The sequence below is a fragment of the Pelobates fuscus genome, chromosome 12 (genome assembly GCF_036172605.1).
Source record: "Pelobates fuscus isolate aPelFus1 chromosome 12, aPelFus1.pri, whole genome shotgun sequence".
Taxonomy (NCBI): domain Eukaryota; kingdom Metazoa; phylum Chordata; class Amphibia; order Anura; family Pelobatidae; genus Pelobates; species Pelobates fuscus.
Genome location: NC_086328.1, coordinates 130651036 through 130663520, shown reverse-complemented (window position 1 = coordinate 130663520; position 12485 = coordinate 130651036). Strand labels below are relative to the sequence as shown.

The window sequence follows — 12485 nt, the reverse complement described above, 5'->3', positions numbered from 1 at the left end:
GTCTACTTTAATTGGATTTGTAGTTTACGCACCAAGTCAAGTTAACGTGTACATCCTTAGAATGCCTTGCAAAGTGTACTGCTCTGAAATCGTATTAAATTAATTTCTGCAATAGTCTGGTATATACTTTTATGTGCATCAACAAAATCTGATTAAAGGATATTTTTTTCCTGCCTATATATTACATATGACTACTGAATACAAAAAAAGTTTTTTTTTTTGTATATCTTATCTTCCAGGAAGAATGAAGTGATTAACGTGTTTGTCAAGACATTTGTGTACAGGAATAACTTGGGGTTTAAAGGAACACTATAGTCACCTAAATTACTTTAGCTAAATAAAGCAGGTTTAGTGTATAGATCATTCCCCTGCAATTTCACTGCTCAATTCACTGTCATTTAGGAGTTAAATTACTTTGTTTCTGTTTATGCAGCCCTAGCCACACCTCCCCTGGCTATGATTGACAGAGCCTGCATGAAAAAACAAACTGGTTTCACTTTCAAACAGATGTAATTTACCTTAAATAATTGTATCTCAATCTCTAAATTTTACTTTAATCACATACAGGAGGCTCTTGCAGGGTCTAGCAAGCTATTAAGATAGCAGGGGATAAGAAAATCTTAATTAAACAGAACTTGCAATAAAGAAAGCCTAAATAGGGCTCTCTTTACAGGAAGTGTTTATGGAAGGCTGTGCAAGTCACATGCAGGGAGGTGTGACTAGGGTTCATAAACAAAGGGATTTAACTCCTAAATGGCAGAGGATTGAGCAGTGAGGCTGCAGGGGCATGTTCTATACACCAAAACTGCTTCACTAAGCTAAAGTTGTTCAGGTGACTATAGTGTCCCTTTAAGTAGGGTATTAGACGTGTATGTGCGTATTTTTGTCCACTGATGGATTCTACGCCTACTTTTTTCAGAGTAAAAGGAGACTATTGATATGCAGTCATAGTGATCTCACAGGTTGAGCGATAGACCTGTACCAAAGGCTGCCCTGATCTCTCTCACTGTTGACATTTGCTGCTCCACAAATTTTAGTCTGGGACATGATGACAATATGCACACCTCTATTTCTTGTACAGCTCACTATAGAATAATCATAATAACAACAAAGTATTTAACCAGGAAAGGTACATTCAGATTACTCTGGTTTTCAAGTACGTCCTGGGGATGTTACCTTAGCCCAACATCCAGGTGTTGTTACCATTACCCAATTAACCTTCCCTATGCAAAGAATTAAAGGGTGTAAACTGGTGACCAGCCTAGGGTCCGTGGGGTCTTAATCCTTCTCTGATTTTATCCCTGCCACCAGCACACATTACACGTGGTCTTAACACACACCATTTACATACTACCTTCATCATTCAAATTTTGCCAACAACGTTTTACTGTTTTTGGGGTGTAGGGGCTGGTCAGTTTGACTGCTGAAAATGTGATCTCTGGCTGCGTTTGTGAAATTATATCTTGTTAGTATTGAACACAATGAAATGACACCTAGAAACTACAAGATGCAACATTGGGCTTAATGTTTTCCCAAATATTTACCCCGACTTATATTTCTGAATCCTAACTTGCGATTCTGTTTCCTATGCAATATAATACCCTAGAAAGTGGCATGTAATTAAATTATCCGTTATTAGTACTCCCGTGATCCTATACTGGGCCTTCAGACTGCTTGCATCACAAATACAGGCAAAAACCTGTCCAAATGCACCCCACACTCATTCTCCCACATCAATAGGTTAAATATTTACCTCTCTAAGAATTGCTGAAATTCCATTTGGTCTACCTTTAGAAAATTGTCTTCAGGATTGTCTGAATTTCCCTGAGGTTTCCTTGGTTTCTTAGTAGATGGACCAACAGCACTATATATAAATAGAAGAACGGACAGAGGAAAAGACGTACAATTAATATAAAAGCAAGTTATACAAACGTTCTTCACTTTAGCTAAACTGGGAATTATAAGGAATTGGTCAGGAAATTTCACTTGTTGGGCCAAAATGATTAGTCCAACTCGCTTTACCGCTAAACATGACATTCCTAGGTACATTTCGCGCAATGCTTGGTTTGTAAGTATGTTTTCAATTAAAATAAGTTTTGTTTGTTTTTGGTGGTGATTCCAGTTTTAGTCAAGAGACAAAAATCTTACGAGAGCGATTACATATCCCTTGGAGATGTTCTTCTGTTTAACATATGACAGTGGTGGATTTTATTCATAGATTGTAGATTAATGCCTCACACTAATCAAAGTTCGATCTCTACAATTTCTAACAGTGACTTACTGTTTCTTCAGCATGTTTGACATATTTGGTCCCACGATAACACATACTCTGTTTTTATCCCAGTCCCCATTCTTTAACACCTTTAGTCGGACAGGAGTGTACGAGTCTGTGTGGTCCGTGCATGGCTTCTCCAGTGGAGGGCTGTTTGAAATTAATGAACCCTGAATAGGCCAATCAAAGTCCTTGAAACAACAAAACAGAGAAAAATTTTAATCAAGTCTTTCTTCTGTCTTCATACATCAATAAATAAAAGCAATCAAAAGACTTAGCTGCCCTCTGCAGCATAGTCCGTCCTTTAAACCACAGCCCTCCTTTTCACAAAATCTCATCCTCTTTGCTGGTACTCTGGGTAAGTACTCAGCTCAGCCTATAAATGATCAATGCAGGCTCCGGCCTACATTCTATCACTGTCCCCTTGTTATTAGCCATCCTTCCCACTCGGCTCACACTGACCCCACATTGGATGAGCTACGCTGTGTTACATCCAATCAGGAAGAATTGTGAAATAAAGAGATGTGGCTAAGGGTGCCAGGATTTGCTGCTCAGGATAGAAAACCTTTTTTTTTCTATGGTAAAAATTAAAGGAGAACTGTCACCTCAAAACCATTTTTTAAATATAATATCCATCAAGTTTTGAAAGGAAACAGATTTTTAGTCCCTTTTTTTCCCCACACGCTGTGCTGGTTTCACTGTTGTTGGTCCTGTCTCCATGGCTGAGATCTCAGCTAAGCCAATGCTTTGAGAGAGGAAAGCATTGGGAGGATAGTGCACATGCGCAGCAAAATGCCGCACCACGCTGCGCCAATGAGCATCACCTAGTATGGGGAACAATAAGCACCTCTATGCAGATATGCTGAACATAGATGCTGCACACAGTCCAGCACTGGACCAGAAATCACCTCTAGTGGCCGACTGAGTGGGTGCTACTAGAGGTGCTACTAGGCAGCAATGTAAACACACTGATACATACACAGACTGTGTCAGTTTGTATCTGAGTATGTGCGTGTCAGTGTTTTTATCCTTGTCAGTGTGTATCCTTGTTAATGTGTAAGTATGTATGTAGGTGGCAGTATATGTGCATACATCCCAGTAATCAAACACCAACACAGCATGCAATCAAACACAAGTATTACACATAAACACACACCTAAATTCAAACTCCAAAATTATATACACAAACATTCATTCAAACACTAATACCACACATAAATGTACACCCGCATATACAAGACAACACTACATACAAACATACCCCTGCAATCAAAACAAAACCCTGCAATTAAACACAAACATTACATACAAACACACACCAATTTTAAAAAACACTAAATTTATATACAAACACTAGAGATGTTGCGAACATAAAATTTTCTGTTCGCGAACGGCGAACGCGAATTTCCGCAAATGTTAGCAAACCGGGCGAACCGACATAGACTTCAATAGGCAGGCGAATTTTAAAACCCACAGGGACTCTTTCTGGCCACAATACTGATGGAAAAGTTGTTTCAAGGGGACTAACACCTGGACTGTGGCATGCCGGAGGGGGATCCATGGCAAAACTCCCATGGAAAATTACATAGTTGATGCAGAGTCTGGTTTTAATCCATAAAGGGCATAAATCAACTAACATTCCTAAATTGTTTGGAATAACGTGCTTTAAAACATCAGGTATGATGTTGTATCGATCAGGTAGTGTAAGGGTTACGCCCGCTTCACAGTGACAGACCAAACTCCCCGTTTAACGCACCTCAAACAACCGCAAACTCCACATTTGCACAAGGTTGGATACCAAGCTAGCCATGTCCCGTTCCTTGTCCTCACTGATGTCACTGAAGGTCTCTTCCTCCACCCAGCCATGTACAACACCAAGGGTCCCCGAAAGGTGACAACCTTTTTTAAATGTACACTACTGTTATACCAGATATGAGTTGCACTGGTGTGACACTGTGCCCTGGCAGGCCCTGAAACGCACACGTGTGAAGAAAACTGACTGCTATTATTTCACAGTCAAATTTCTAGGTTTTTTTTTTAATGTACACTACTGTTACACCAGATATGAGTTGCACTGGTGTGACACTGTGCCCTGGCAGGCCCTGAAACGCACACGTGTGAAGGAAACTGACTGCTATTATTTCACAGTCAAATTTCTAGTTTTTTTTTTTTTTTTTTTTTAATGTACAGTACTGTTACACCAGATATGAGTTGCACTGGTGTGACATTGTGCCCTGGCAGGCCCTGAAACGCACACGTGTGAAGGAAACTGACTGCTATTATATTACAGTCAAAAAAGTTTTTTTTTCTTTTTTAAATGCAAGCTATTGTGACACCAGATATGAGTGGTAGCACTGGGCAAGTGGGCACAGTATACGATGTGAGCCTGACACACACGCTGGCAGGCAGGCAACTGCAATTAGATTACACAGGAAGAAAAAAAAAGCAGACTGATGTTCTAGCCCTAAAAAGGGCTTTTTGGGGTGCTGTCCTTACAGCAGAGATCAGATGAGTCCTTCAGGACTGTAGTGGACATTGAATACACTAGCCTAGCTATCGATTTCCCTATTAAATCAGCAGCAGCTACACTGTCCCTCCTTTCACTTAGAATGCAGCTTCCAGGGGCGGGGCCTAGCTGTCATGGAGCAAAGACGCACTTCATGTGAGCTCCCTCAATATCTCACTTTAAGCAGCTATCAACAAGCGAATTTCACCCCAGAAGGGGATGACCCAGCAATGTTGCTCCTACCTGACCGACCCGACATGCTTAATAGCGGTCAGCAACTCGACAGAGTCTTACTTACCTCCGCGTGGAAAGTGTGGCCTTGTGCTCACCGTGCGGGAGAGGCGGCCGATCTCCCATTCCTGGGATGCCCAGGAGCAGCTACTTCCTGGAAGGAGCTCTGTTACCCCCCCCCCCCCTCGGACCGGTGGGGGTTATCCCGGTCCACCCCTGAGAGGCTGTCTGGAGCTAATGGACGCACAGAGCACAGCCGCCCAGGCTGACATAGTCATCTGCGACTCTCCCAATATTGCGGCAGCCGCGTGTCCTCCTGGTACCAGCAAAGCATGGCAGGATATTGAGTCTAAGCTGGACAGACTCTTTAATCAATTTTGGAAGCAAATAACAAGCAGGAAGCCCCAACAAGCTCCACCACAGCCCCAACAAGCTCCACCACAGCTAAGCGAAGCAGACCCCATTAAAATCCACCAACGCAAAAGGCGTTGAAGACGGGACCGGAGGCACAATCAGAAATGCAGAGCCTGCCCCACGTCAAGCACTCGCCTCCACCTTAAGCCACCACAATCCCGCACCGGATGTGAAGCACCACCGGGACAGATCCGACCACCCGACAAAACAAGCTTCCACCACCTCAAGCCGCGAACCCGGCACTCAGTCAGAGACTTGCCTTTGTTGTTCCAGGTATCAGGGACTCCCAGGGTCTGCACCTGGCGCCCAGAAGGGATCGGATAAGCACAAGCAGTAAACTATAGCCGATCCTCCACACCATGCCTTTGATCACATGAACTGCTCTCTGCACATGAACTAATCGTAAAGTAGCAAGCGTTTAAACATGTCATTATTTCACCTCCTAAATAGTTTATTGTCTTAGTTCCTTACATGCCTTTATCTTAACCGTTCATGTATTATGTTATTCACTAGTCTTATCTCATGGGGCGACTCACATTTGATTTATAACTAGTGGTGGAGCTGCTGATATAAATACACAGTTGATAACGTGCAAGCTACACCCTAAACATGACAGCCATCTTTCACAACAATGTACTGCTATATACTCATACCCTCAGTGCAACTAGCCATGATATACGCACGTTCAGCCTAGCATGCTCAAATATAACACACGTGTGTCTAAAAAAAAAAAAATACAAAAAGAAAAACAAAACAAAATAGAATGCAGCTTCCGAATAAATCTAAAATGGATGCTGTCCAGGAGGTGGGAGGGTCTGGGAGGGAGGGTCTGCTGCTGATTGGCTGGAATGTGTCTGCTGTCTGTGAGGTACAGGGTCAAAGCTTACTCAATGATGACGAATAGGGGGCGGACCGAACATCGCATATGTTCGCCATCCGTGGCGAACGCGAACAAGCTATGTTCGCCAGGAACTATTCGCCAGCGAACCGTTCGGGACATCTCTAACAAACACCCTTTCATTTAAACACCAACATTACACACAAAATCACACCTGCATTTAAAAGCCAAAACTACATACAAACACACCCCTGCATTCAAACACAAACACTACACACAGGACACCACTGCATTCCAATGGCAACAGTGTATACAGATACACCCCTACATGCAAACACTACACACAGGACGCCACTGTAATCCAATGGCAACAGTGTATACAAATACACCCCTACATGCAAACACAAACACTACACACAGGACACCACTGTATTCCAATGGCAACAGTGTATACAGATACACCCCTACATGCAAACACTACACACAGGACACCACTGCAATCCAATGGCAACAGTGTATACAAATACACCCCTACATGCAAACACAAACACTACACACAGGACACCACTGCAATCCAATGGCAACAGTGCATACAAATACACCCCTACATGCAAACACAAACACTACACAGGACACCACTGCAATCCAATGGCAACAGTGTATACAAATACACCCCTACATGCAAACACAAACACTACACACAGGACACCACTGCAATCCAATGGCAACAGTGCATACAAATACACCCCTACATGCAAACACAAACACTACACACAGGACACCACTGCAATCCAATGGCAACAGTGCATACAAATACACCCCTACATGCAAACACAAACACTACACACAGGACACCACTGCAATCCAATGGCAACAGTGCATACAAATACACCCCTACATACAAACACAAACACTACACACAGGACACCACTGCAATCCAATGGCAACAGTGCATATAAATACACCCCTACATACAAACACATGTTCTATACAAAAACACGCATTCATTCAAACGTATAAACGGTGCAAGGATGGGCAAATGGTGGTTCTCCAGCTGACACAGCATCGTGGCAGTTGAACAATAGATGGGGATCTACTTTTTGGCCACTTTTGTGCTGGGGGAGGTGGGGGGCAAAAAGACTGTCTTCCACCAGGGCCCTCTCTACATTAATTCTGCCACTGATCCCTACCTTTAGCATATGACAGAATCCTTTAGCCATATACGTACACCGCGGGTCGGACAGTGTTTGAAAACAGCCAATCAGTCTCTATGGTCTCCCTGCTTCTTTGCATAACTAATTTTTGGGTTTCAAACACTTTCCACTAAGGTGTATGTATATGGCTGAAGGATCCTGTCATATACTAAAGGAAGAGATAAGTTTTTTTACATGTACTTCATTTAAAAAAAGTTTTGAGGTGACAGTTGTCCTTTTAGAGATTTGAACACAGAGGAAAGCACAGCTTCATAGGGCAAAAAACAATTCAGAAATCAAATGCAAATCATTCTCCAACCTCTTAGCATAGTACAGGAAATATAGTTTCCTAGCGGCATTGAATTATATAGAGTATCATGCTAACCTCCTTCAAGTTGTCTATAATTCCCTCCCATGATTCTAACTATAAATTTTATAGGAAAATCTAATTTGGTTTTCACCGAATGATGCACTACAGTACTACTTTGGTTGACCTTGTTCAATGCAGAGTCCATAATAGATTGATATGGGTATACTATACAGTAAACACAGCCCTCCAGCAATCAACTATGAACTCATTATGCATTCATTCTTAGTGAAAAAGAACTTAAAGGAACACAATAGGGTCAGGAACACAAACTTGAATTCCTGACCCTATAATGTTAAAAACACCATCTTGCCCCCTCTCCCCACCCCCAAATACAGTAAAAGCATACCTTTATTCAAGTCTGCTGCTTCTGGCTCTGCCCATTATCTGCCTGCTTAGTTGACATCATCAGAAGTGGTGATTTCAGCCAATCACAATGTTTTTCCATAGGAAAGCATTGGATTCGCTAAGATTGCCAAGGAGGCAGAACAGGGGCAGAGCCAGCACAAGCCAAACACTTCCTTGGCTAATCAGCATCTCCTCATAAAGATGCATTCAATCAATGCATCTCTATAAGGAAAGTTTAGTGTCTGCATGCAGAAGGTGGCGATACTGAATGTCAGTCACTCTGTGCAGCACTGCCCCAGGAAGCATCTCTAGCAGCCATCTGAGGAGTGGCCAATGGATCTATCTTTAGGCTGTAATGTAAACACTGCCTATTCTCTGAAAAAAGCCTGAAGGGACTGACTATACTCACCAGAACACATACAATAATCTGTAGTTGTACTGGTGACTATAGTGTCACTTTAATATCAGAGTGACAAAAGAGTTAGAGATAATGTAACTTGCTGTACCATCACTGAGAGGTAGGTTGGTTTGTGTATATGTCAGTTTGGTATTAGAGGTACAGAAAACCAACAAAGAATGACGAACACATGATGAAGACAAGTAGGGAAGATAAGTTTGGCAGCAGCATTCATTATAACTTGTGATGGGGCAACGTGATGAGCGCATGAACAAGTGCATTACTTGCATCTTTTATTTGAAGAGGTGAATAGAAGTATTTCCTGAAGGTTACAATTACAGAATTTAGAGGCAGCGTGGGTATGTGAGGAGTGAAATTGAGTCTGTATTCAAAAGCCGTCCTAAACAGCACAGATAGCTCACAGATTTACCCGTGTTATATTTTATATAATGATGAGGATTCTGACCATGTACATATGCCTGTGTAAATTAATATAAATAATTGCAGTTAATTGAATTATGACATCACACTTGAAAGATGTATAAATCAGTCTCCTTTCTATTACCTCATTGAGTTCCCCTGTAGGTAACACGGGCCACATATATGTAAGCTTGTTCCAGAGGGGGTTCTCCACTTTTGACACTTTCCACTGCCGTGGCTTAGATGTCCCCTCGTGTTTTATGGCCCATCTAAGGAAGGAAGGATATAGTCATTTTAAATAACCTGACGTTGACCCTATTTGGTATGGGTTTTATAATTTGAAAATCCTTACAAACACATTTGCAATCTTTATAAACGCATGAAATAAAGGTATTTGTTGATCATTATTTTAAAATGTATAAAACAGCATTCACCATGAATTTTTAAGAGGTAAAAAAATCTTCGCACAAGATGGACCAAGCAGCGTTTACATAGATGGACCAAGCAGCGTTTACATAGATGGACCAAGCAGCGTTTACATAGATGGACCAAGCAGCGTTTACATAGATGGACCAAGCAGCGTTTACATAGATGGACCAAGCAGCGTTTACATAGATGGACCAAGCAGAGTTTACATAGATGGACCAAGCAGCGTTTACATAGATGGACCAAGCAGAGTTTACATAGATGGACCAAGCAGAGTTTACATAGATGGACCAAGCAGCGTTTACATAGATGGACCAAGCAGCGTTTACATAGATGGACCAAGCAGCGTTTACATAGATGGACCAAGCAGCGTTTACATAGATGGACCACGCAGCGTTTACATAGATGGACCAAGCAGCGTTTACATAGATGGACCAAGCAGCGTTTACATAGATGGATCAAGCAGCGTTTACATAGATGGACCACGCAGCGTTTACATAGATGGACCACGCAGCGTTTACATAGATGGACCAAGCAGCGTTTACATAGATGGACCACGCAGCGTTTACATAGATGGACCAAGCAGCGTTTACATAGATGGACCAAGCAGCGTTTACATAGATGGACCAAGCAGCGTTTACATAGATGGACCAAGCAGCGTTTACATAGATGGACCAAGCAGCGTTTACATAGATGGACCAAGCAGCGTTTACATAGATGGACCAAGCAGCGTTTACATAGATGGACCAAGCAGCGTTTACATAGATGGACCAAGCAGCGTTTACATAGATGGACCACGCTGCGTTTACATAGATGGACCAAGCAGCGTTTACATAGATGGACCACGCAGCGTTTACATAGATGGACCAAGCAGCGTTTACATAGATGGACCAAGCAGCGTTTACATAGATGGATCAAGCAGCGTTTACATAGATGGACCAAGCAGCGTTTACATAGATGGACCAAGCAGCGTTTACATAGATGGACCAAGCAGCGTTTACATAGATGGACCAAGCAGCGTTTACATAGATGGACCAAGCAGCGTTTACATAGATGGACCAAGCAGCGTTTACATAGATGGACCAAGCAGCGTTTACATAGATGGACCAAGCAGCGTTTACATAGATGGATCAAGCAGCGTTTACATAGATGGACCAAGCAGCGTTTACATAGATGGACCAAGCTGCGTTTACATAGATGGACCAAGCTGCGTTTACATAGATGGACCAAGCTGCGTTTACATAGATGGACCAAGCTGCGTTTACATAGATGGACCAAGCAGCGTTTACATAGATGGACCAAGCAGCGTTTACATAGATGGACCAAGCAGCGTTTACATAGATGGACCAAGCAGCGTTTACATAGATGGACCAAGCTGCGTTTACATAGATGGACCAAGCTGCGTTTACATAGATGGACCAAGCAGCGTTTACATAGATGGACCAAGCAGCGTTTACATAGATGGACCAAGCAGCGTTTACATAGATGGACCACGCAGCGTTTACATAGATGGACCACGCAGCGTTTACATAGATGGACCACGCAGCGTTTACATAGATGGACCAAGCAGCGTTTACATAGATGGACCAAGCAGCGTTTACATAGATGGACCAAGCAGCGTTTACATAGATGGACCAAGCAGCGTTTACATAGATGGACCAAGCAGCGTTTACATAGATGGACCACGCAGCGTTTACATAGATGGACCAAGCAGCGTTTACATAGATGGACCAAGCAGCGTTTACATAGATGGACCAAGCAGCGTTTACATAGATGGACCAAGCAGCGTTTACATAGATGGACCAAGCAGCGTTTACATAGATGGACCAAGCAGCGTTTACATAGATGGACCAAGCAGCGTTTACATAGATGGACCAAGCAGCGTTTACATAGATGGACCAAGCTGCGTTTACATAGATGGACCAAGCAGCGTTTACATAGATGGACCAAGCAGCGTTTACATAGATGGACCACGCAGCGGTTACATAGATGGACCAAGCAGCGTTTACATAGATGGACCAAGCAGCGTTTACATAGATGGACCAAGCTGCGTTTACATAGATGGACCAAGCAGCGTTTACATAGATGGACCAAGCTGCGTTTACATAGATGGACCAAGCAGCGTTTACATAGATGGACCAAGCAGCGTTTACATAGATGGACCAAGCAGCGTTTACATAGATGGACCAAGCAGCGTTTACATAGATGGACCAAGCAGCGTTTACATAGATGGACCAAGCAGCGTTTACATAGATGGACCAAGCAGCGTTTACATAGATGGACCAAGCAGCGTTTACATAGATGGACCAAGCAGCGTTTACATAGATGGACCAAGCAGCGTTTACATAGATGGACCAAGCAGCGTTTACATAGATGGACCAAGCAGCGTTTACATAGATGGACCAAGCAGCGTTTACATAGATGGACCAAGCAGCGTTTACATAGATGGACCAAGCAGCGTTTACATAGATGGACCAAGCAGCGTTTACATAGATGGACCAAGCTGCGTTTACATAGATGGACCAAGCTGCGTTTACATAGATGGACCAAGCTGCGTTTACATAGATGGACCAAGCAGCGTTTACATAGATGGACCAAGCAGCGTTTACATAGATGGACCAAGCAGCGTTTACATAGATGGACCAAGCAGCGTTTACATAGATGGACCAAGCTGCGTTTACATAGATGGACCAAGCAGCGTTTACATAGATGGACCAAGCAGCGTTTACATAGATGGACCAAGCAGCGTTTACATAGATGGACCAAGCAGCGTTTACATAGATGGACCAAGCAGCGTTTACATAGATGGACCAAGCAGCGTTTACATAGATGGACCAAGCAGCGTTTACATAGATGGACCAAGCAGCGTTTACATAGATGGACCAAGCAGCGTTTACATAGATGGACCAAGCAGCGTTTACATAGATGGACCAAGCAGCGTTTACATAGATGGACCAAGCAGCGTTTACATGCCATTAGAATCCATCTTTCTAAAAAGGCAAGATTCCGGCTCATACACAATAAATATATGTGTTCTCCTCAAATACCACTAGATGGAGACAACAATTCACTT

At 42.8% G+C, this 12485-nt stretch overlaps 1 protein-coding gene across 1 annotated transcript in view; it reads right to left on the bottom strand.

The window, feature by feature from the left end:
* Positions 1–12485, bottom strand: part of LOC134578564 (doublecortin domain-containing protein 1-like) — a 311038-nt gene that overhangs the window by 48052 nt on the left and 250501 nt on the right. Inside the window, exons 14-16 of the mRNA XM_063437537.1 lie at positions 9132–9255; positions 2282–2463; positions 1754–1864 (exon numbers count right to left, since the gene is read on the bottom strand). Coding sequence (XP_063293607.1) covers positions 1754–1864; positions 2282–2463; positions 9132–9255 — 417 coding nt within the window. The remainder of the gene's footprint in view (positions 1–1753; positions 1865–2281; positions 2464–9131; positions 9256–12485) is intronic.